Below are 26271 nucleotides of genomic sequence, written 5' to 3' on the forward strand. Positions count from 1 at the left end.
TATTTTTTTTTTAACAAAGAATGAAAACCAGTGACCGGTATATGCTCTATTATTCCCCCCCATATGAAGAAGGCAAGACTGTTTTGTTCTTCCTTGTTCTTCCTGGTAAGGAGAATGGAAGCAAGCACGAAACTGCCTAAAATACAGATGAATTTACAAATCTTTAGTCACAAGTTCTGCATCTTGTTTAGCAAAGATCTACGATAAGCCACTTCAACTTAAGAGTTAGTTTACTTAGTTTTAAGAGCTATAAAGAAAAATCCTTTTTCAGATTACATATTTAAGTTAGGTAGCATGAACAATCCCATTCATCCCAAAAGCCCTGTAAGTAGATACTGACACTGCAGTATCATAAACTCCACATACTAAAGGTTTGTGTCACGTTGGAGTTAGCTCTATCTCCACTGCCTGACAGCACAATGCTTTACCAATCTCAAGAAGCAACCGCGTTGTAACGAGCTCTTTCATCAACAGCATTTTATTCAGATTAGAGCAAAGCGTCCATTGAAGAAACTTTACTGATGATTGAAATCAGGATTAATGAGCAACTAAGCAAGGTAGCAGGAAGGAGCTAATACAGGAAGACACAAAGGTAAACTTGGGCTCTTCTGATAAACTCTGAAATTTCAAAATTAAGTTATTTATGAAGCCTAGTATACACTAAAACCTGCAGATCATCTTCTCCAATAAATTCCCTGTTGCAGCTGTGTGCGTTAGATGAGCAACAAGTAGAACCTCCCATTCAGAGCGCAGACTACCGTCTGGTCCTGAAAAAAACTTTTTAGGCATTCCCTGGGTTTTTGTTTGTTTTCAGTGATCAAAATAACATTTTTTTTTAAACAAATCATTGTTGACGGCTTAGGTAATTTTGCTTTTTTTTTTTTTCCTTTTAAGAGAATGACTGTACTTTTCCAGTACAGCAATTCACTTCTAGCTTTTAGATTTGCTCTACAGAAGTGTTCACTGAACACCAAAGGCCTGAGATTAATAATCAAGTCATCATAACCAAGTCATCAGAGTCATTTTATACTGGCTGATCAGAAAGCTATATTTAAAGTTCAAACAACTTTGCTTAGTATGAAAACTTGTGACCCCTGCAGTCACCTAGGACTGGCTACTTTAAAGTCCTTTTGTCCTGTTTTTATCTCCTGGTCAATCTTTTTTGTTAATACTTTTTGTTCATTTACTTTTTTAAACATCCAGGACAGAAGACACGTGTCTTCAAAGAAGATGCATTTAAACTCAGCATATACCAACAGAAAGACATTACAAACTGATGACTGTAGAAAGCCTTCAGAAAAGTGACTTGTGGATTCAGTCCAGCACCTAACAAACAAGCGGGCACATTTCAAGAAACCTCCTCAATACTGGCAACATTCTTCATCATCTCAGAACTCAAAAGTGAATGGCCGTGCAGCTCCTTGTTTTAACTGCCTCAAAGGCTTCCTGTGCAGATGGGGTTGGAGGGTCCCCTCAGCAAAGCAGGGGAAAACCTACACCATGGTGCACATTCTGTATGCCTCTTATGAACAGAAGATTTCACATTCTGAAAAAAGTGAAGTGGGAACCTAATACAAACCACATATTAATGTAAAACTTGAAAAACATTACTGAATTGTGAATCATCCACACTCCTTTCACTTCTGCACCATGAACTTCGTATTGTCCACTCTGGCTTTAGTAAGACCAAATATTTGTTTGTGTTCTAGACTAACATGATCAGTCTTTACAACGTAAGCTACAAAGATATTTCCATCTAAATCACCTCAACCATATGTACTAGTGCTTTTAAATAAAATAATCCCTATTCAATAAAATGTAAAATAAAAAGTTTATTTAAAACACTCCATCGTTTAAAGCTAGCCTAACGTTAGAATTTCACTATATGCACTAGAGACTTTGGCACGTACAGCTCTTCTAGTCCCTACAGGGAGCAAGATGATTACTATAGAACATATCCTCGATGTGGGTAATAAGAAACATGTTTTTTTCATCTTAAGTCTAGCTCTACATATATGTTTTGATAAGAACAGTAAAATTTAGTTGGGGAGGCAGGATTCTTTAAAGATTCTTTAAAGAACTCAAAGATGTTCTGTCTCTTTAAAATAACTGCTGCCTTCCTATTTCCACAGTACTCAACACTGATGATGTTGGGTGATGTCTACAATTATGTATTTTTAAAAATTCTGCAAGTAAAGTAGCATGCGCTTCTTATTTAAACTGTATATCCTTAAACATTACCTTACATTACGTTGTAACATTTGCAAATCAGTGTCTTTCTTCCTTACAAAGCACTGAACACACCAAAAGCAGTTAACATTTTCTGAAGTTTTAAAGTAAAACCCCTATGCAAATAGTAGGTGGTAGTTAAACACCATGCAGGACTTCTATACAAGGCTATTGTACTTATATTACTCAGTTTCAATCTATTTCTGGATTCAACCTAGGTACAGTGCCTTACAGCAACGACAGACCTAAAAAGCAATACTAGTTTTCTTCTCATGTATCACCATCGCAGATTTTCAGGATAAACAGGACAGGACTGGTACATCTTGGAAAAGGAATGCCATTAGAATGGGAACCAAATTGCTTGTTCTCCTGGAACGAGGGCATTAGTGCCCATTCCTCTACCTGACACAAAAGCAATCCACCTATCTAGAAACAATGAAAAGTAACTTGTTTATTCTCCCAGAACTGCAGAATTTTCTACAACAACCATTCAAAGCAATTCTACATTAATTTAACTGTTTTTACAAGCACTTCAGGAAAGCAAATTAGGAAACGTCTAACATATTTTACTTCTAGGGATAGATAAATACACCTACATTACTGTGTGTGGCATCTGTACGCTATATATTTGTGGTAATCAGTTGTCAAATCCAGTACTCTCCCCAAAAGCTTATGTTGTCCAGCACTTGGGGGGACCTGGCCTCCTGGCTAGAGCTACTGCGCTGACTGAAGAGCTGGCAGTCTCTGGCAAATGGCTGAACTTCTCTGCTTCTGCCTCGATAAACTGCTCTCTTCCTGCCTACTCCCACAGAAGACAGAGAAAAGGGCTGGGTGGCTGAACAAAAAGAACACCCTGCAATTTTAATTTCCAATAATTGACTTAAATGGTTCAACATGCTGAAAGATGCAATCAGGCCTTTGCAAGTAACACCACTGTAAAACAGGCATGCCCAAGTACATTGGCTAGCTATTTCAAAAAGAACCTAACTTTAGACATCTAAAAGTTAGTTTAAAATAGGTATCTAGATGGGCTTCAGTAGGAAAATCATCTGAACTGTCTTAGAGAAAACAAATCACTTCAGAGAGCCTTTTCCTCTCCACTCATCCTGAAGAGGATCTACAGTTAGTAACTCGTATTTACAATGTCAAAAACTTTCAAGAATTTAGGGTAGAGAAAATGAATCCTGTTCTTTGTCTGGAACATATTATATCTGTTAGTGTCAGGCAAGCCATCACAGCTTCACAACCTAAAGCCTCCTGACCAGACTTAGCCCAATGTACCACCCATTTAGTTCACAACAGTTTCCAGATTACCAGGAGACTCAGAAGCTCTCCCATGCCATGTGACAAGATACATACTCATCACGTGAATAAAATCATCATGAGACTGTGCCTGCACGTGCTTGTATACTCCCCTCACGCAGACATAAGGTCTTGCCAGGGTGGTGGGGGGGGTGTACCTGCTTGATACTTTTCTCTCTCATGGTGTTCAACTCCCAACTGGCATCCATAAAAACAAAATGTTGGCATTGTTGTTCCATGTTCCAGACAGAGCGTGACCATGAGACTGGGAACATCTACTGCTCTGAGTATGGTTACCCTGCATAATTCAACAGTATGCAAACATCTAAGCTAGATAAATATCAATTAGATAGTGAGAAATGAGGTAGCTCCAGAAATGGAAACTACACTAACATGATAATCCACGCATGCTTGTTTATACTGCTCAAAGAATTTAGACATACAGTGCTGTATGGAGATACCTGCACTATTTTTCACTATAGACATATCAGCAGTGTAATTTTCTCTGCAGCGCAAGAAAATTCTTGCGGAACAGGTAAAATTCTAAGGCTCCACAGCTGAATGACAAGTACTAAGAAGTGAAAGCACTGGCATTCCTTGAAGACTCCTTGGAAAAAAAACAACTGGCTTCTCAACCAACAGTAATGAACCAATGTATATGATCTCATAAGAAATGTAACCAAATCAAGTTTCAGAAGACTAGCACCCTCCTTTCTGCTATTATTTGAAAGTCGGAGCAAAGACTCAACAAGGAAACAGTGGTTTGTTTTGGAAAGGCTCCACAAGCTCCTTTCATATAAAAGTTTAAAATCCTGAAGAAAGTCATCAGATGTTTCGAGTACAATTATTCTTTGAAGAGTGGTTCTAAAAATTATATTCTAATTGTTCCACATGTGTTCTTTTTGCATGACTTAGCTATATTAACTCAGTTTGATTCAACTCCTCCAAATAACATCCAACACAGAAAAAAATAACTGAACGTATTTTTTCACTTCTAAAAAAAAATCATTAGATTGAATATTTGTCCATCTATGATACCACTATATTATTTTTATGCCAGACAACTGCTGCATGTCTATTCCTCTTTATTTAAATATCATTCTACATAAAAGAATATAACATATTTACATAAATAACTTCCAACCTGTAAGAAAAGGAGGCTGAGGGGAGACCTTTTCGCTCTCTACAACTACCCGAAAGGAGGTTGTAGCGAGGTGGGTGTCAGTCTCTTTTATCAAGTAACGAGTGAGTGATGAGAATAAACGGCCTCAGGTTGCGCCAGGGGAGGTTTAGACTGGATATGAGATAAAATTTCTTCACCAAAAGGGTTGTCAAGCATTGGAACAGGCTGCCCAGGGAAGTGGTTGAGTCACCATCCCTGGACGGATTTAAAAGACGTGTAGATGTGGTGCTTAGGGACATGGTGTAGTGGTGGACTTGGCAGTGTTAGGTTAACGGTTGGACTTGATGATCTTAAAGGTCTCTTCCAACCGAAACGATTCTATGATTTTATGATTCCATCCTATGTTTTAAAGAGAAGCCTTTGCAAAAGAAACAAGATGATTTATTTTTTGAACAATGCAATACCACTCTATAATTTTATATTCTATGTAAATCCGTTTTGATACAGAACAAACAATTGTCTTAACTATTATACACTGACATTCATAAGTTAACGTGAAACCTTCAAATTACTTAATGAATTATTTCTACCATATTGATATCAAGGAATCCCTGCTGTGGTCATAGCATAGGTATTAAATCTCAGCTGAAGCACACGTACTCAGTAATCTCCCACCACCACCCAGAAGTAATGGAAATTAGAATGAGAACAAGCTAGCACCCAACCAGACCAACTTTAACTGCATTGGTAGTATGATAACAGCTTTTAGAAATACTTTTTTTTTTCTTTTAAGTGTCAGTATATATAGCGCAGAGCGCAGATCTAACAAAGGTTTTTCCATGTTTGACCACCTGAATAAATGAACCAAGCTAGTGACCTCAGGATATGGAACAACCAGTCCTGCAGTGACTGATTTTCATTTATTCTCTCGAAGGAATACAAATATCTTTGCTCAGCTGCAGAAGGATGATTTTAGGTTCATCTAAACTAGTTAAGTTTCCATGAGAAAGACTAGAGGAGATGCTAAGACAAATTCTCAACTTTGCATTCATCAGAAGTAAGGCAGGAGGATATATAAACCACTTTATTATGTTAGTATTTCCAACCTGGTGGTAAAAAGAACCTTAGCAAGGTGGTATAAAAAAAAAAAAAAAAAAAAATTCTTCAGATCAATTAGATGCTTAAACTACAGAATGCTATGCCAGTGTAAAAACAATGTCAACACTAACGCAAAATAGAAGATATGCTTAAATTCAACAGTTATTTGTCAGACACCATCTGCTTTTTCTTTCATTCTTTTCTGATTCTGATCTTTAAGAAACCACATCAGTATCAAATGTCACTTAGTTCTTATTCAAACAGAGCCGTCCAGACACAGCGGCTGCACCAGCTGACTTAGCTGACCTGGGCCTAGAGTAAAAACAAACCCCTATAAATCACCAGATGTAAGCAATTGAATAGTGATCAATTTAATTAACTGAACAGCTTTCCGAAGTTTACTGTATTGTTTTAACCCTTCAGGGTTCTTCCAAGAAAGGTAACTTGCAATTTGTATTCAAGGGCAGGATTTGGCCAGAGGGCTACATATTACTAGCTTTAGACACTTTAGATTCCCATTGATAAAACACAAATCCCACACACGAAAAACATGTCTTTTCTTCTGCCCAATTAATAGTATGATAGTAACTATTTTTGTTAGCAGTTCCTTCAACATTTTAGAGAAATTAGATCACAGGAAAAAAAATCAAACTGATTTCAAGTGAAAACCTCAGGAATAAAATTTCCTTTAAAATCAACTGGTTTGGTTATGGGCCCTGTATGCCTTTTGCAACTTTATACCCGTATTACAGATCCCACATCAAGTAACCTCCTAATTTCTTTCAAACAAAACAATGAACATAGACATAATCATGTGTCACAATTATATGTATTAACTGCAGCCGTAAAAAAATTATGCCACACATTCAAATGAGCTCAAAAAGACATTTTAAAGATATTGGCAAAGCATATTCTAACCTAGATACTTGTCCTGAAGCTGCGTCTCGAGGGGATTTCCCCATACTGCCCACTGAAATTAAGGGAATTCTGCCATGATTTAACACAAGTGGGATTTCAGCCAAGATGCATAATGATAGAGTATAACTCTTGTTTTAAAGTCTACATTGTACAAGTTTGTGTAACGTTTACTAATGTTTGTACAGTGCCTAGCACAACAGGGCTGAGGCTTCTGGGCACTACCACAACATAAATTAATTCTAATGCAGTCTTTGTATCTGAGGGAAGCATAAAAACTACAAGGATTAAGCTCAATTATACACATTTTAAACAACCTGCTAAATAATATGACATAATCAACTTCCTAACCACAAGCTGCTCTATTTCCAATTATTTCACTTTAATCTCTGTAATGCACATATTTCCACGAACTCTGTAGAGTTAGTTCCACTAACTAGGGACAAGACTAAGATCTACTTACAAAGACAAAAGAGTTATATTCGCAGAGACTGGTCCCAGATCTGGAATGATCTCCAGTTCATTGTTGTTCAACTTCCTATTAATATCAGAAAAGGGAGAGTCAGCTTTGATGTTAATCAGAAGCAGGTACATTGGACTTGCTAAATTGCCAAACAGTGTCATCCCAAAATTCAAAAATAATTCCAGTTTCACTTAATGTAACGTATCAGAACAGCAAACATCTCTCTTGTTCAACCAATTATCCCTAGAGACATATCTATACAATTAGCATACACAAATACTGGTTGGGTTTTTTTGGTTGGGTTTTTTGGGTTTGGTTGGGTTTGGTTGGGGTTTTTGCGGTGGGGGGTTTTTTGATGGTTTTTGGGTTTGTGCTTTTTTTTTTTTTTTTAATTAAGACAAATTAACTTACACTTCCTGAAGACTATGAAGGTGATCCAAAAGACTGGTCTTGATTGAAGATAATTTGTTGTGACTTAAGTCCCTATGAGGTTACAAAAATAAAAAGCCTGTCAGTTTTGCCATAAAACATCAGGTAAAGCAATACAATTTTAATCCAAATTATGTTATCATTTGTTTCCAAGTACATAAAAAGTTATTTTTCATATTAGTAAGATTAGAATAGAAACTCATTTGAGTATACAAGGTATAAATAAGTGTAAATACCTTGATCACTGCCAGCAGCGTCAAAGAATTTCCTATACCTCTGAAGAATTTAGAACTGTTCATTGGGATGTGTATAAGACCCATGAAAAACATCTTAAGATTTTAACTTGTATACACCAACAACCCCTCTCCCCCATCCCTTCACAACAAAAGATCTGGCTAAAGCAACCTCTTGGTTACAAGGAAAATTCATAAACCAATACTCATTGCAGTCTCATTCCTTGAGTCAATCATAATACTTGTATCATTTACTCTTCTCAGTTACTTTTCTAAAGCAACGCACAGATCGTAAATGCACAATGAGGACTGCCCATAAATCTCAATTATATTTTCATGCTTTCACACAATTCAGGACTCCATTCCTACATCACCAAATTTAACGGGGATCCTAAACAAGCAATATCAGAAGAAAACAGACATGGGGAAGCCTAATTCTATTCTGAGTTTTAAGATGTCTGTATACTAGTCACATTAATACTGCACTTAATCATACTTGAAGAAGTAGCTCGAGCACTTAGCTTGTGCCACTCTGTACTGGAGATCCCAAATATATATTGATGCTGTTTATAAGAAATCTTGTTAGCATCTTTGCAGTGTTGGCTGCAAAACAAGCCAGAGTACTGAGAATGCAACACATCTTCACCGCTGTCAAGAATTTCACTTCCCTACAGACACCATGCATCTTTACCATATGTCCTCTCAAACATTTGGCAACACCACAGAGTTCTAAGAAACTTCTGCTGTAGGCTCATAAGTACTGGAAACATCACAGAAATAAAAGAATGACCGTACAATAGAAGGCAGAGAAGGTAATTACAGCAACTCAAAACTCACACATCGGTAGAGATCTGCACAAGTGGTACAGATTCACAACTGGTCTTATAACCATGGCTAGCCCTGTTGAAGATCTCTCCCTTCTCAGTCACTCATCCACCACAACGTGCGCCTTCCTGCTCCCATACTACAGCCTGTCACTACCTCGCCTGCACCAATTCAGCCACCTGCGAAGTGCTCCCTGGATGTTCTAACACTGAGTTCATCCAAGCCAGCAAACAAAAACTGCACTATTTTTAAGGAGTTCTTAAACTCACTCCAGTAAGAGTCTGCAATGCAGACGCATGAAGAATTTCATCAGCACGCTTCAGCAGTGAGCTGTTGTAGCATCAGGTAAAGGCAAAGAACTTTCTTACACTTCATGACACTTTTCCCCGTGCTAATTAAGCACTGAACAGTCATCCAACATGCCTGGGGTCCTCATCAAGCCACGCAGGCATGAAGAGTATTTCAAGTTGAATCTATGAGGAAACTCCCGGGATTCATTACTTTTTCTGGATAATATGACTTAGTACAGTCACCTATACTGAGCATGCCAAACACAGGCCTGACTGCCATGGATGCGTCTACTCTCCATCTACAGTTCCGGAAGTGAAGAAACCTGATGATCGGCGTATCCTTGCTGCACGCAGACCAGAACTGGCTTAAATCAAGCCAGGTTCAGCGTCCGTGCTAGATGTTCTGCTCTGTGACTAAGCCCTGAACAACTGCAGATCCAGAGAACTCAGGTGTCTCTGCACCCACCACTGCATATCCTTGGACACAGGTGTAATGCTGCAACCCAGCCAGGCATCTAGGTTTCTTCGACAGCACATGGGGACGGTAAAACCACGTTTTAGACTCCCCCAACTGTTTGGTGCTTTATGCAGTACTTGTTCAATTTTGCCAGGACAATTCTACCATCCCTTTTGTCCTCCCCTGGAGTCAGCGGTTAACAAAAAAAAATAAAAAAAAAAAAAATCAAACATTAAAAATAATCCCAGGCACGTACGGGCATTACGAGGGGTACCACCAGTACTCGTTTACGAGGTGTGCTCTGAGCCAGCCAACTGGATCAGGCCCAGCAGGCTGCGGAGCTGCGGCACCAGTGCCTGGCTCACGGCCACGGGCAGGGAGAAGATACGTGCTACGTTTCCCAAGCCTGCACAGGGCAGGCCCGCAGGTGCGAAAGGCATTTTCCAGCACAAAAAAGAGGGGTTGAGGGCTTGGGGCAGGGGGAGCCACCTAGAGAAGGGGAACACCCTCCACCACCTTCAGGTGGCCACAGAGGGGATGTTTCCGAGACCCAGCTCTGGACTCAAACACCTAACACATATCTGCGCCTTCTTCCAGGTGTCTAAACCCCTACAGATTTTCCTCTTAAAGATGGAAAACCAATACAGTGTTAACATTTTTAAAAACCCACAAAAGTTAGTTTCATCATTATGATTTTGAGTTCTCCTGTAAATGAGGTTAACCACACTTCAGTTAAAGGACTGCATCTTTCACTGCTTAAAAATCTAGTGCAAACATTCCTCTGGCCATAGACTGGAGAAAAATCCCTTTGTCTGAAGACATTAGCTGCAGAGATTTGAAATTCTCATACTGCATTCTTAAATGTAAATAATGAAAAAATATGCTGTTACAAAGATCTAGACGGGAATCTAACTTGGTCCTTTAAAGCAGACAGAGTAGAGACGATTTTTACCCTCAAACTTAATTCAATATTTGGCTTTAGTCTGTAGGGATTATAAGAACTATGCAAATAAACAGCCAAAATTTAGTGAAGTTATGGCTGTTAGTACCTAATATGTGACTGTTCTTCATGCTTCAGACAAGACTGAGGAATCAGTAATTATTTCAACAAAGAGTTTCAACATTACTGCTAAAAACCTGCATTTCTTCATTTCATCTAAAAACCCTGCAAAAGGTTTATTTAAAACATGTTTGCCTAAAGGACCTACCAGACAGTAACAGACGTGAGTAGATTTGTTCTGCTGGAGTTACAACATGTTAAAAAAAAAAAAAAAAAAAAAAAAAAGTCTGGCAGAGTCCTTAAACTATAAAAATCCTGCAATTACAACCACTGCTGTGCATGATCACCACACTGGAGCCAGACACTTTCACTCATAGCTCAAGCTCACATCCATCTGGAGTCTATCAAGGCAACCGTGAGCGTAACAACTTACACTAGGTTTCAAACTATTTTTTTTTGTGTGTGTTTGTTTTTTAACACTAAAGATACCCTCAGATTTTCCACATAGCACCTACTTTAAAAAATACATACATACAAATTCCTCATTCCTGGTTTACTTACAGCAGGTTGTCAAACACAAGTCACAAAAAAACCCAAAGCAAAACAACAACAACAAAAAAACCCTCCAGACAATACCGAATCGCCTGTTTCACACAGCTGTATACATGCTTGTCTACCAACCGTTGGATAAAATATGAATTATAAATATTTTATTAAACACCTTTTGAGTACTACAGGCATGAGAAACTTCAGGACAAAAAGCCCTGCAAGTTAGATTTTTAAGTTAAATCAGAGTGGTTGGAAGTGAACCGAGAGTTAAAATATTTGTCTTTTACCAATACTCTAAGTGAAGCTTAAGCCTATAGTTTTCGAAACTTATAAGCACTGGATCTGAGGCATTTTTCAAATATAAAAATCTATCATCCCTGTCGCAAAGCTACAAGTACATTTCAGTCCAATGCATTTCTCAATGTATCTTAAAACAAGTATGAAAAAAAGGTTTGAAAATGAACTGGTGTTTTTCCTTCACAGAAATGGAACTGACAACATTAAAACACTAAGATTATTACTATGCATTTTCCATTTCTGAATTTTCCTTGTCTGTTAAAACCACTTCACAAGTGGGGAGAAAATCTCCTCTGTGATTACTTTTGCTACTAGAATTTCAAAAGCCATGAAACATACAGCAGTGAATGCACTCAGAAACTTCAGAAACCAGACTTATATTAAGAAATTCTTTATAACAACAAAAAGTATATATACCTGTTCTTCACCTCAGATTTCTAATAAAAGTGATCGAGCATTTGAGTAGAATTGCCTCCACTTGAAAAAGCATGCCATAGCTTTTGAGGCCCTTTAAGAACCCATTTTATGAAAGAAACTATTTTCTATATTCCATTACGTTCGCATGACCATCTTTCGTAACTCGCAAGTCTCTGCGTCAGAAAGCTGAAACGTAACTCTGAACATCGATGCTTGTGTGACAAAAACTTGAAAGGAAGGCCTAACGCATAAAGGGAGAGGGCGAGTGTTTCTTCACACATTTTATAAATATAACTTTTAGACTCTAACTTAATTTACAACACTTAGTCACAATTATCATCTTCTTCCTTAGAGAACTCAGAAACCTGAGCCCCAAGTCAAATTTTAAAATGCAAATCCAGCAACAGCTTCTTAATCAGTCCCACTGGGGCCTATAGAGCTGCTAATTCAGCAGAAATCGGGAGAGCTGAAAAACAAAAAGCCAGGCTGTAGCTGTTTTAAGACACTGATCCAAAGTGACTCATAAATCAGCTTGCTATGTTCAAGTTTTAGTCTGGAAAATATTGAAAAACAGCTGTGAAAACCATACGGCCCTTTTTGCTGGCAATTCTGGTAGAGAACTAGAGGATTTATAAAATGTAAATACTAAAGATGTAATACAAACACAAGTGAAAACCATCTTTCAGACTTTCCCTCCCGCCCCACCGACAGTTTTAGCATTCCTCGGTGAACCTGGCGGCGGGTACGGCAGTGCCACCGGGAGTTTGCACACACGGAGGACACCGGCCAACGCTCAAACACTCTTCCTCCCTCCCTCCGCCTCTGCTACACCAGCTCCAACAAAGCCACCTTCTTGCAATCTCGGGACACACGTCCTGGAAGTAAATGGAAATCTAACGTCCAAACTATTTCTACACAAAGCCATTACAAATGTTTATCAGTTTTCAGCAGACTGTTATCTTCCATGAAGGCGGGGTTACAGAAGATGGTGTTTTCGGCTAAAATAACAGTAAAGCTGGCAATTATAGCCTGTTTACACCCCATTTTGTGAAGCCACTTCCGTACAAAGCAGTAGCCTCACACTTGCCACCAAAAAGAAGGTGACATAGCTCAGTACTCAGGCTCTTTTTTTTTTTATTTCCCTCCTGTCCACTCTGAGGTCATGCAGCCTTTCCGCATTAGACACTCTCATTTTATTTCACTGGGGGACTTGACCACAAAAGGCATGAAAGAGTGAAACGGAGCTTCAAAAAACTCACTTCATCCAACATGCTCTCCATCTGGGCAAGCAGACAGACGGGCAGAGGAAGGTGTAAAGCCTAACACGGGCCTAGACCTTCTCAGGCACAAGAGCTTTCACTCTCCTGCTTGGGAGATCTCGCCTGTCTACATTAAGAACATGGTGTAATAGTTGTTTTCTAAAGAGGATTGGAAAGCCTGCAATTAAACTACTAGCCTTTGGCTATACCCGCTATGGACTTCCAAGGAAAACCCAGTAAACATACACCAATAAAATTCATAAACAGTCTTTTACAATTTTTAAGTGCACAGTTTGTTGCAACAATAATCCAGGCTATTCAAACCTTTTTTGCGTATGTAAAACTGAAACGCATTATCATCTCAGAGATTGTGCAATCCCAGCTCCAAGTGCTGGAGGTAAGAGACATCACTGCACTCTTCCCTGTTCTCTTATTAAGAAGAGGGGAAGGAAGAAAGAGCAGGGTACTTCTAAGGCATTTGACACAAACAAAAGAAATATTTACACAAAAGTGGCCAGACCACATGGTTTGGTGACACCTACAAAGATGTACTCCTGTGAGTTTAAGAGCGAGTGACACAGCTGTCCAATGAGTAATCACAGCAGGGTTTCTTACAACAGACCAAAGCTTATTTATACAAGTGGAACTTATTTTCTCACACTTTTAAAGGAATGTGAACTTACATAAGGACAATTTACACTACCATGGGAATTCTAATTATAAAAACCTCCCTCGTGCTAACAAAAAAGCCCTGCAATGTGTTTTATTGCCTCTCAGTAAAATAAGTGGGAAAGACAAATTTGGATTACTGCTAGTGAAAAATGCTTTTTAAAGCAAGTCTCAAAATGAAAGTTCTGTGATTTTTCCCCTTTTTTTTGTGTAGCATGCTGTCACACCTGAATTTTTACTTAACAGCGCTGAAGTAAGCTTAGCCAAGAAACTAAGCTATGAAGCTTAGCTTAGTATCAAAAAAACCCCTTAGGTTTTGTCAGAAAACTTACGTTAGCGTACTGAAATAGTTCAAAAGAACAGGAGGGATGAAATTTAATAGGAAGCAAAACCAGTTGTTGAATGTAGAGCAGATCCGGTATGTGATTCGTATACTTCAATCACATAAGGAAAAAAAAAAAAAAAAGTTTCTTTCCCCTCACACTTTCCTATACCACTCCTGGAAATATTCAACTCCCAGAGCCATTCCTATGTTCCGTTCCATATGGTGTCAATACAGCCATCCACATTTCATGAGTAAAGCAGCATGACCTCCAGACGAGGCAATTGAACAGAATTAGCCACAACTAATTGAAAGTCTTCCTGTTTACTTTAAAGTCCTTATCTCAATCTGCTTTGGAAATGTAATAGAAAATTAATACGACTAATATAGAAGATCTTTGAGTCACAAGAGATTAAAAACAAATGTGAAAAGTCCCTCAGCTATTTTCAGGCTTTTAGAAAGCTCCCGTAATTTATGCTTTGCCCGTAAAAGTTTGTCACCGAAAGTAAATTTGCCACGGGCGGCATTTCAGCACGCCTTACTGCGGGTTCCGCCAACCCCTGCCACCGGACCCGGCGGGGCGAGCTCCGGCGCTGCTAAAACCATTAAAGCCGAAACTACCGGGCAACCGCGGCCGGTCTTCCCGACACGCCGACCGATATTAACTGATGACTGCTGCAGGCTGCCCACGAAACTCGTCGGAACTTTCCCTCCTCCCCCTCTCCGAACGCCGAGGAGCGCTGCCGGGCCCGCTGTCAGCCCGCCCGCCCGACGGACGGACGGACGGACGGCCGCCGTCCCGCCGAGGCAGGCAGCCGCCGGCCGCAGGCGCTGCCCCCTCCCGCCCCACCGCCACGAAACCCCCGCTTCCCTCCCCAAAAAGCGGCGGCCGGCACCGCGGCCCCCCGCGCCGGCCACCTCGACCCCCGGGGGTGAGCAGAAGATGGCGGACGGGCGCGGGCCGCCCCCCCCCCCCAGCGGTGCCCACCGCCCCGATACTCACAGCTGCACCGCTCCCCGCGGCAGCCGCTCGGGCAGCCGGCTCAGCTCCAGGCGGCTGCAGGCGACGAGGTGGCCGGCGCAGCGGCAGGGAGCGGGGCAGCGGGCGGCGGCGCGGCTCGCCCCCCCCAGCAGCAGCAGCAGCAGCAGCGGCGGCAGGAGGAGAGCGGCGGTGGCCGCGCGGGGCATGGCGGGCTCGGAGCCGCTGCCCGCGCTCCCTCACTGACAAGAGCCGGGCGCGGCGCGGAGCGACCTCCCGCCTCTCAGCGCGGGTGGCGGCTCCCGCTCATACCCCGGAGCCGCCGCCGAGGAGGGGGGGAAGGCGGTGAGGAGAGGGGGAGCGTAGGGGGAAAAAAAAAAAAAAAAAAAAAAAAAAAGTACGGAGAGAAAGCCGGGGGGGGGGGGACGGGGACGGGGGCGGCCCGCCGCCAGCCACTCGGCAAACTTTCCGCCGCCTCAGCCCGCCTCCGTGCGGCCGGGGGAGCCCCGGGCGCGGCCCGCCCCGCCGCAGCCCCCTCCCCCTGCGCATGTGACAGCCGCGGCCGGGCTGGGCCCGCCGGGCTCGGGTCGGGGGGGACGGGACGCGGGGGTCCGGGCGGGCCGCCCTCCCGCCCCGGGTGGGCCCCTCGCTGCCTTGCCCCGGGCCCTCCCGGGAGCGGGCGGCCGGCCCTGGGTGCCGTGAGGAGGAGGGTCCGGGCTCACCCGAGGGTTTCCCTGCGCCGGCTGAGCGGGAGCCGGGGCGGTGCAGAAGCTGCTCCGGAGGCCCCGCGGGTTCCCAGCCAAGCCCGGGGTCACCGGCATGTAAAAGGTGAGGTGAGGTTAACTCCTGCCTTCCGGGTCCTGCGCGGCTCGTCCAGACACCGTAATTAAGCCCCATTATGTTCCCCACAGGATCCCAGCTCCAGAGGTTCGGGGAAGTGGGCAGGGCGTACGGATTCCACATCTCTGAGGTAATCTGTGTAAATTCAAGTAAATACCTATTGTTCGAGTTCCATATGTAAGCCCGGACCCCGCGATGGATTCGATTACCGCAGGCTTCGCGCACCCCTGCTCCGCAGCAGCGGACCCGGGGCTGCCCGCCGACCCTCTCCGTCCTCTCCCGCCTTCCCACCCACACGTTTCACCTGGAGGGCTGTGGGCCACCTTAGGCACTGGGAACCCCGAGCCTCAAAAGCCCGACAGCTCCCATGCCAAGATTTGTAAGGCCGAAACTTCGTCCCTGGTCTTGTTGTTCCCAGGTGTATCTCGGGACGTGTTTTAAACTGAAGAAACGCAGCTACGTTTTAGTCGGGAACCACGAATTTGCAAGCCAGGCAGGCAAGTCCTGGGTAACTACAAACGCTCCCGTGCCCCTGTCAACGCGGCTGTTTCAGGGTGCGCAGAGCTGCGCCGTGTTTTGTCAGCTTGCGCTCCGTTGACCGCTGGTGCTCCTGAAGGAAATTACTGCGGGAAAACAAACAAACGCTGCGGGGACACACGGTTTTTTCTACACGTGAAAGCGAGCAAGCAAAGAAGCAAAATACAGGGAAAAAAATAGCGCTATATTTACAACTTACTCTCATTTATTGTTGTAAATGAAAACTGTCTTGGCGGCATTGGCGTGTCGTAGTTGTTCGGTTTCTTTGCAGCCACCGCCTTCCTTTCAAAAACGTTAGGGTGACATTAGATGAACAAAGCCTGTGAAACACTGAGCTGTTCTAAACAGCCAGTAGGACAGTGCCAAATTCAGATTTTCAAAGCTATCCATCCTTAGCCTGTACCTGTTCCCACTGAAGTCAGTGGGAAAGCTTCCTTCTGTTTCAAAAGTGCCAGCATTTGTGCTAGCCGCCCAGTTGTTTCACACCATTATACCAAGATACAGGGGCACTTGAACATGTCGTGTTCATAGTTAGGTAAAATATGCTATACTTGCTACTTTTGTGAAGTAATCAAAAATTCAAGAGAAAGACCTTCATGTTTATGTTGCTCCAGAGATTTATGGAGCACTTTACTAAAATTAAAATGGATTTAAAGTAACTAAGTCCTGTACTACAGTTCCCAGAGCACACAGCAAAGGGCCTCTTATTTGGGAAAAGTGAGCTTGTCTTATCTTGAGTGTTGGCAAGAGCAGTGATTCACTAGTAGGTGGCAACAGAGTCATTAAGCTGTCAGTTTCAAGATCCAAGGGAAAGAAAAAATAGAAACAAAGCATTTTGAACTTATTGTATCGCAGCAGTCCATAATATACACGGTGCATATGTGAACTGTGGAACAAGAGAGAATCTGAGAAAACAAAGCAGGGGAAAAAAAGAGATGAAAATGTTGAAAAGGGCAAGAACTTCTGGTTTTGTAATTTTGAAAACTACTCATGCAGTCGTGGAATACTGTGCCCTTATAAAAACCTAATGCATATTTAGTGCTAATAATATATGAAGCTGCTTTAAATTAAGCAAGGTAAATCAATTCAGAAAATTAATCCATTTGTCTTTGCAGCTTCTTTTCTCAAAACACTCAATAAAACATTTTAAAACTGATTATATTATGAATTCTAAAATGCTTATATGCTCTACTTCAGAGCCCCTGACAGAAAGTCTTTCCCCCCACAGGGAGATGTGCTTTCTTCAGAAGTCTTAGGGACCGATTCTGCACCTGACGCGAATACTGCAAGCGCTGGCAGCCCCCAAGCCCGGGGGTCTCTTCATTATGACTTTTAGGTTGGGAGTGCACCTTGACTGTACCTATGCAAATACAATTATCTCCTTCACGGGTTTGGCTCGACTATATCTGCCTTAAGTAAGCTTGTACCGAAATGAGAGGTCTCACGTTCCTCTACCCTGTTATCTCCCCACGTAGCAAGGGATTTCTGCCGACCCTCGTTTGGCATCAGCGTTAGTGTAAATGCATATTCAACAGGATTAACGGACTGATTTGGCTGAAACCCCACCAAAAATCATAACAGCCCCCCCCCCGCTTTAGTTCCAAGGTGGAATAATTCCCTCGTCCAGTTTTCCATGTAGCTGCACAAGGAAGAGGACTTATTCATGGTGGTTACGCAAAGACAGGCCCTTTCCATAGCAGCCTGAATATAGGTCAGCCTGAGGGGATGATGTTGAGGAGGGGGAAGCATGGCTGCAGAGAAAAATTCTTGTAAAACTAGACCCTCAAGCTCTCTCTTTGGCTCTTGAGATTAGTTTCCTCCACGAGACTAGGGAGCATAGCAGTCTGGGTGAGTTGGGAGTGGAGGAAAGGAGGTTGCATAGTGAACTGTAGACCCTTCATTGGGATGTTACCGGTTGACTCTAATGGTGTCTTTTTCAGTCCCTGATTATTTTAAATCAGATAAACACAGGTTTACAGATTCAAGTCCAAACATATGTTCTTTAAAATATGCATTCACTTCAGGCAAAAGACACACCCAGAAGCTGTCTAAATGTGATTTTTTTACATATCATTAACGCATTGAAATCAGGCACTGCTTTCAAGTAGCCTACCTCCAGAAAAGGTCAACCTTAAATCAGGCTGGTTTTAGCAGATTATTAAAAGTAATTTACCTATTGCTAAATTAAGCCAAACCAAATTAAGATACTATACATTTTCTGTTCTGAGGTAAAATTAGAACATCTTTTATAACATTAGGAACTTTAACAGCTTGATTAATCTAAATTCAGGTTTTTTAGTCAGTTTTCAAAGGAGTCTCAAGCCACTACAAGAGACAATTGCATCTAGTTGTATATAGCTGTGTATAGTTAAATCTGCAGGATTTATGTCAGAAGGTCAAAAGGAGTGAACAGTTACACCTACTAAGAGATTATGTCCATTAAGGCCACCCTGGGAATTAAGAGTCTCCCTGTGTATTCCTGGATCGCCAGGTAATCCAAATCTGTGTCTAGTATTCGTTTCTTATTTTCTACTTTTCATGGTAAATAAAGTGATTTAGGCAGTGTTCAGCAGCAAAAAGCAGAAGCAAAGCAGAACAACATTGCTTATGCTCTGACACATCTCACTTCTGATAAGATTGAGATAGAAATCAATGGCCCATCTATCCACTTTCCTATCTGTAAATGGCCCTGTAGGAGTATTGGCAGAATTAATGTCCTGTCTCTTTATTCCTAAACTTTCCCAGTTCCATTTTATTTCTACTCAGAGAAGAACGTTTAGGACTATCTGGGAGAAGGAACTGAAGAGTTCATCCTCTCAAGATTATCACTCCCTATTGCAGGTTCCCCAATTTAATCTATTTAAAAAAAAAAAAATCTTAAGGCTAAGAAAACTTTTTCTAAAGCCACAGCTGGAGAGAGAGATGAACCAGTGAGACCCATCCTGCTTAAAAAACAAAAGTGGAGCAGGACATGCTTTTTGTGGAGGCTGCTTGTATATGTGAAATAGCTTGCGACAGGCAATAGAAGGTTTTGTTTCAGGCACCTGTCTGGAAGTTACTAGAGACTCCCACGAAAACTCCCTACTGGATGCAGAAGACCCTTTTCACTTCTTCACTTTGTGTGTGTGAAGAAGAATCTCATCCAATATCATGGAATATTTTTCGTGGAAATGACTCTAAGGTTTCCCACCCTCCTTTTCTTCTGCCCATTGGGTATAGCAATTGATATTACTTTTAGTTTATAACAGCACTAAGACTTCATGACCATTTATTTCAATTCCTGTGACTAACCACTGCAATTTCACTTGCATTTGAGGGAAACAATAAAATGTTCTTAAATAATTTCCTAGTAATTGTGAATCTCCTACTAGTGTGTCATAAGTCCACGGTGAATATACCAAGGTGCATACAGAAATTTATTTTTGGTAGTAATTATACTTGACTTTATGTGATCCAACACTGAAACCATGAAAACCAAATTATGCATAATTTGAATGCACTGATTACAACCAGAAAAACCATCTGAACTCTTTCTGAAAACTTTGCCTAGGGCAGAAAATGTTCAGCTTTTATAGAATTCATCCAAACAGTGAGCGTTTGCCTCCACTACAAATAAACTTAAACATCCTAAGGCAATCCACATTAGTGACGATTGTTAATGTCTTCAAGTCATGTCCTGCATGGGACTAAGTGGGAAGTTAAGTGCATGATTGGAAGGACAATTAAACAATCAACATCTACAATGATGTAACTTCAAAGAGGAAAAAAGAAGAGTTAGTTTTATGTCATTAAGGAACACTCAAGTGGAAATGTTGTCAATTTGAATAAAAATAAGTAGATGTAATTTCAGGATGGTGCTACTGTAATAAAACACCTGCCAGGTCTGTTCCACTCGTTGTTTTAGTTTGTTTGGGTTTTTTAAATAATCTTTTAAAATAAGTAAATGATTTGCGGTAAGAAAGATCAAGAAGTGGCCAAAAAGGGAATCCGAAAGAGATGCTCTGTCAAAACTGGCGGTGGCTCTCCGGGACAGAAATGTCTTCCGCTCCTCCCTCCTCCCCTTCCGTGGGGTGGAGGGGTTACGGCACCTGAAACGCGAACACATGTTCCCTTCTGCGACGGGGATGGAAATTTCTGCCAGGGGAGAAGCGTGGGTGCTTGAAGGCTGTACCTGCTTAAATCGTCACGGGCAGATTTGGTAAGATTTTTGTCAGTGTTCTGCAGCCCCCGATGTTAAGTATTCACCACGTTTAGGTGTGTAACTCTCATTGAAGTCAACGGCTAAAAGAATCTCACGGTGAGAAATCAATGGGAGTTAAGGCCTAAATCTTTGAAGAATTTAGGTCTGATTGTCTGTTCCAGGGGGGTAACAAGCTGCAGCTGGGACTCATCTTGTGTAATTTTAGCAAATTGGAAGTTTGGTATCTATTCTAAAGCAGTTGTCTTGGCTTCTTCTGTAGTCGGTGGAGAAAGACACATCCAGAGAGTGATTACTACCTTTCTAAAATAGGCAATCAAGGCATTTGGAATGAATCAGCCTCTGGAGGATTTTCTCCTTCTCCATTGACTAGAAAAAGCCTTGTGAGTAGTTTAGATTAGACCCTGGATTTTTAGATGATTCCTACTCTGTGCCTTCAAATGTACACATTGAATAGCTAAATAGACTAACATGTAAGCATATTTCTCAAATGTTTTCTATTATAGGTATCTTAAATGTTGTTGTAACGGTAATAAGCAAAATTTCTCACAAATTGAATTTTCATAGTTTTTAATTTCATTATACCCCTGTAATAGTTTCCTTTGTTGTCTGCTGATGTAGCAAGTTGCACTAAGGATTTCTTAACAGATCAAATCTTAGGAGAGTTAGTAAAACAAAGAGGAAGTGCTATGCTTAAGTGAAGGATCAGGTACAAACACAAAATGAGGACCCTGTGGAAAAGGACCTACGACTAGTTAGGACAAACTAAATAAGTATGCGTCAACAACGAAGCATCAGAGAAGGCATTTGGGGGGATATCAGCTGGAGTTTTCTATGTGAGGGAAAGAAAGAATGTTCTGGTGAGGGCTAAGATGAGCTACTATATCCCATTTGGGGGTCAGATATAAGAGGAGAAGAGCGGAGAGCAATGGTGTGGAAGGGAGAGGGCTACAGAAAGCCGGTAACGGGCTCAGGAGGACGCAGTTTACAGCTCGCACCAAATGACTACCCAGCGTCGCAGCGCAGCAAGCAGCACGTGAGATTTTGGACAAAGCTATCCCATCGCCGTCGTTGGGAAACCAGTGAGTCACAGCAGACTGCAGTGTCGTCTGGACTTGCTCCCCCCTTTCTGCTGCCTGCCGCCTTGTTGCTTTCCCAATTATTATACAAAACAAAATAAGCAAGCGCTGTCCCGGTAAGAAGTTGGCCAAACACGCGTTGCACCACTTGCACAGCTGCTCAAGCGGTTACTTGCAATAGCCGTGTTTGCCAATAAAGTCTGACTTTCTGAGCCGGAGCATCAAAGAGCAGGCTGGATCAGACAGCAGCAAACACAGCCTGCTGCTCTGGGTGGGCTGGGCGCCAGCTATAGCCCAGCGGGAGCCGCAGCGAACACCAGCACTGTGCACCAGCTGGCCAGATTGGTGAACAATGGTCTGCAGCACGCTCTTTGTATTCGTCTCGTTAATATGGCATGGGGAGAAACTGCAAGGGATACCGGTATGAATCCTCTTCGTGGCTCTGACACTTTGGGGGCATCTTATGCAAGCAAAACTTGCTGTGGCCTCTTTTACATCTCTCACAGTCAGGCAACGTGGTTCGGGAAGCCTCTGAAATGCAGATGTCACCTTCCAAATAGCCCTGTTAGCAGCCAGCTAACACTGGGAGACTGACGTTTGTCCGTTTCCTAATGGCCGTGACACTTCTCTTGGCCCTCAGTGACTTTCTGAAGTGGGTTTTCTGCTAGGGTAAGCTAAGAGAAGCATCAACACACATTTCTGTGAATGTTGCCCGTTGTGAAGTTTTTCCTTTGTTGTTTTCCCTCCCAGGTTTGCAGCCTAGTCATCTCCTCTCAGTCATCGCTCCCTTTCGCTGGCCTCTCGACGCTCTCCCATCTATCAAAGGAAATTTTACAGCGGCGCAGAGAGTTGCATGTGTTGAATCTTGAAATACTTTTCTGCTCGTGGGCTGTCACCTCCAAACAAGAAACTTCTGGTTCAGGGACTCTCCTTGCAGTTGTGTTCGCTATTGCTGTGGCAGGCTATGGAGAGGAAATAAATAGGACAAAAGTGTGCAACGCTCGTAGCATCGCTACAAGGCAAATAGCTCGGTGTGCAGTTCTCTTTGGACTGTACTGACCTTAGCAGTAGAAAAAGCAACCTTCTAGAGAGATGCCAACAACAGTGCCAGCATCCCACCACATCCCAGGTGGATACGAGCACACGGTGCCTTGGCCCACATGTACAGTGTCAAAATCAAAGCAGTGCTACCGCGTACATGATCGGGCTGGGCACAAGTCTGGCAGCAGTGATTAAGAAACCGTGGTTTTCATTGAATTGCAGACACTCGATAATCGAGTTATCCTTTGAGGGGTTTAGAATCAGAAAAGTCTCCGTAAGGTAGGTTAAGCTACTTCTACAGTAAGTATTTCCCAATTTGGGGGAAAAAAATAAATAAAGAAAAGCTAGAAACTAAACAGGAAGAAGTTTGCTGACCATTTAAACTTTGGGAAAATTACGTCTTATTTTAATCATAATGAAAAAAAATTCACCACTAATACACCACGTTATCTGCACTAATATTTTTCATTCTGATTTTTGTTAGAAAAAACCTGCTAATGAAAACACAGAACTACTTTCCTAGAATTTTGATAAAATCATACACACACTCACCGAGTACCACATGTGAGTAATATTTCAGTTATCCTACTGATGTCACTGAGATGGAATTAAAAGTGCTGAAATTTTCACTGATGGATATTTCACCACAGCTGTGAGCAATGTGTTCCTTGGAGACTGTAATTCTCCCAGGGCAATGTTAAACCCTTGGACTTGCATCTTATTAGTAAAATAATACAATTTAAAAATAGTATCAAAAGAGATCTAGCCAAGAAACTTAGCCCTGCGTACATTTCAGTTTGTATATAAATTAATCTCTTAAATTATAAATAAATGTGCTTTTTACACATATATGGCTGTGTGTCATAAAAAATAAACCTTAAAGTATGTTCGAATAAAATCTACAAGAAGAAGGCATTCAGAGTTAAAACTAAAGCCAAAAATCTCCTACCTGGCTTTTGAATGTGTGTCGTCTAAAAAATGGCAACAGTTAAATATGAAGTGGTAGGATTTTTTTAAATTTTTAAGTATAGCTCCTTGACTGCTTCTGCGTTTTAAATCTCTTAAACTTACTCTAATGCTTTCCAAATACTTCATTCTCTAATTTCTTTTCTTAAACAGATGTTTTTAAATGAAGTATATATTCAATGATAGAAAGTGTTAGAGCAGCTCACACAGATTAATAATTCTACTAAGGAAGCTACTGCTGCCTACTCTGCAAATGCAAACAACCCTTTGTCGTTCTCATCGTTATTTAGTGGCATACACTGATTTCCAGAGCCGTAACGGACTGTTGTAGAACGCCCTGATTCAGAGGAGCACTCCAGCCTGTATTTAAGAAGAAGGTTTGGACGCGGACAGGAGAGCCCGGTGGGGTGGGTGGTGAGAACCCTTCCTGACCAGGACCCCGTCATGAAGTAGGACCTGGGTCTGCAGGCTTGTGGCGAAGCGGACCCGACTACAGTTGGTGGGAAAGTCTTTACAGCTGCAAAGCGTTCTGCGAGCGGCCCAAAGCTCTCTCTAGCACTACTCCTGCAGCGAACCAGATGTGCCTGAATAGCCTTTAACCTGCGGCCTGAGGACCTTCCCATACCCGTGGACAGCTTTTCAAGTGGGGAGGACGAGGGAGCGCAGTGCAAAGACAGTATCCCTGTGAACGGTTCCTCATACCATTTTCTCAAGCAGCGCCGGCTTCAGATTTTCCCATCCAGTGTGCTGCCTGCTCAGACCTGCCCCTACCACCCTTTCCCCGGTGTGAGCACAGCTGCTTGTGGTGCCTTACAGGAGGGCAGATCATCATTTTTTTGGTGGAGTTATTTTCAACCTGGCTCTGTTCATTCGTTCGGTTTGTCATTTGGCCCCACAAATGGTGCCAGGTGCCATAATATGAACCAGGGAACAAGTGGCAAGGCATTAGGGGTCCTGGGTGCACATTAAGCTGTTGTTACCGCTGAAAACAGCATATCAAATAAATTGTGGCCTGAAGAATCTCATTTAATGTGGTGGTAAATCCAGTTTTGGGGCACTGAGTCTGAGATGAGAAACATCACAGTCCCTTGAACTTAAAAAACCTCACTCTGCCTCTTCAAATGCATTCAGTATTTTTTCCATAGGTCTTTGAAACTCTGCTGGCTCAAATGTTGTCTCCCTCAACTGGTTTAACTTTATGCTTGATCTGAATGGATCTATCTGTAGCTCCAACAAAGCTAGTATAAGATCCTAAAGAGAGCATTAAACATCAAGCTGTCCAGTTTGGCAGAACGCAATTGCATATTCACACCTGATCTGGCTCCAATGTGCACTTCCATTTACTCCAATAATGTGCAGGTCTGGTATTAATGATCATGGAGCCTGCAGTACAAGAAAAGCAAGCTCATTTTCTTAGGCCTGACAGGCATTCATATTGCCAATAAAATACGTATAGGGGCTCAAAACGTGAAAAATATTTGAAAGCAAACCAGAGAGCGTGCATCAGTGCTTGTACTTTAAGTTCTTTTTCCATTTCTAGTGCTGTAGAAGCTTGTCTAAAGCCACAAAGTTTGCATGTATGCTACAGTTCTTTAATGCATGTTTTTTTAGCCTGGTTTCTTGATTTGAATTATGTGCAGTTAATGCTCAGGCCCCCATTTTTATATTGTACATGTAAATTCATATATACACACATCTATATCTACATATACACACAAATATATTTTATACGTACTTTAACTTTCTGCACACGTGATATTTAACTTCATGTACTCTGTGCATTTTTGTCAGGTTCCAAGCACACCTAGAGCAGCCTTCAACCGGGACTATCTATGGCAGCCTCAGGCTCAACAGCCCAGCAGAAAAAACTGCAAATCCCGCTGCACCCCACAGATTTCTGTGACTTGCAGTGCTGGTAGAAGCATCCCCTCCGCTGAGGCATTAGAAGTTCCCAGATGAGGAACCTTCACTTCACTCTTTCAAACTCACCAAATTGTTATACAACTGCAATTTTGAGTCTCTTTGATGCTAAACTGGGAATATGTGTTATTGCCACACGTACAGTAAATAAACATCAAGTCAAAGGGATAACACTAAAGCTAATGGGTGTTATATTGCATGGCTTTAAAGAGGCTGGCATTTGTCCCCATGAAAGAAAAGGCTGGGCATTTCTTCCCATCAGAAAGATGCTGTTCTGTCCCATAGTTAATAGTACAGTGCTATCTCATAGTGGCTGACAGTGACCTTAAACACAGTCCTACAGCTGCCATGGACTTGGTGAATTATTCTGGGAACATAGTTGGGCCATTCTGGGAAATGAAGTAGAGCACTCAGTACACTGCATCACGAAATCTGATTTATTTGGGTTTTTTTAAACTGATCTGTCGATTTTCAGCTGTAAACTTCAGGAAAGACTAACAAAGGGTCTGGAGAGACATTGGCGAAACATGTCCTATAGGATGGCAAGGCTTGTATTCCTTGTTTTCATTTGTGGTCTCAAAGACTGGGCAAAAAGCGTTTTATATATGTTTATATTTCATGTATATTTATAATTGGTAAGGACTATAAACACAACAGAGGACAGCAAATAATAAATGCAACCTGGAGATACTAGAAATAGAGACAAGAGATAATTAGGCCTCTGTTGTGCAAACAGTTATACACCTGCTTAATTTTAGGAGTGTGAGTGGTCTTTTAATTCCAGCAGACTACTCCCGTATCTCAAGTCACAGGAAGACACGAGCGGTGTTTTCT

At 41.9% G+C, this 26271-nt stretch overlaps 1 protein-coding gene and 1 long non-coding RNA gene across 3 annotated transcripts in view; one reads left to right on the plus strand and one right to left on the minus strand.

Annotated features, from left to right (window-relative positions):
• The window catches only part of LRIG3 (leucine rich repeats and immunoglobulin like domains 3), a 44488-nt gene extending 29283 nt beyond the window's left edge, over positions 1 to 15205 (minus strand). For both annotated transcript variants that reach the window (XM_030015823.2, XM_030015822.2), the window contains exons 1-3: positions 14881 to 15205; positions 7542 to 7613; positions 7131 to 7205 (exon numbers count right to left, since the gene is read on the minus strand). In XM_030015823.2, the coding sequence (XP_029871683.1) occupies positions 7131 to 7205; positions 7542 to 7613; positions 14881 to 15065 (332 nt within the window). In that variant the 5' untranslated portion in view covers positions 15066 to 15205. The remainder of the gene's footprint in view (positions 1 to 7130; positions 7206 to 7541; positions 7614 to 14880) is intronic.
• A 282-nt stretch (positions 15206 to 15487) lies between these two features.
• Positions 15488 to 23398, plus strand: LOC115342054. The gene is made up of 3 exons (XR_003923617.2): positions 15488 to 15684; positions 15768 to 15826; positions 22261 to 23398. It is a non-coding gene; the product is annotated as an uncharacterized LOC115342054 (long non-coding RNA).
• The last annotated feature ends 2873 nt before the right edge of the window (positions 23399 to 26271 follow it).

Source organism: Aquila chrysaetos, chromosome 5 (genome assembly GCF_900496995.4).
Source record: "Aquila chrysaetos chrysaetos chromosome 5, bAquChr1.4, whole genome shotgun sequence".
NCBI classification, from domain to species: Eukaryota; Metazoa; Chordata; class Aves; order Accipitriformes; family Accipitridae; genus Aquila; species Aquila chrysaetos.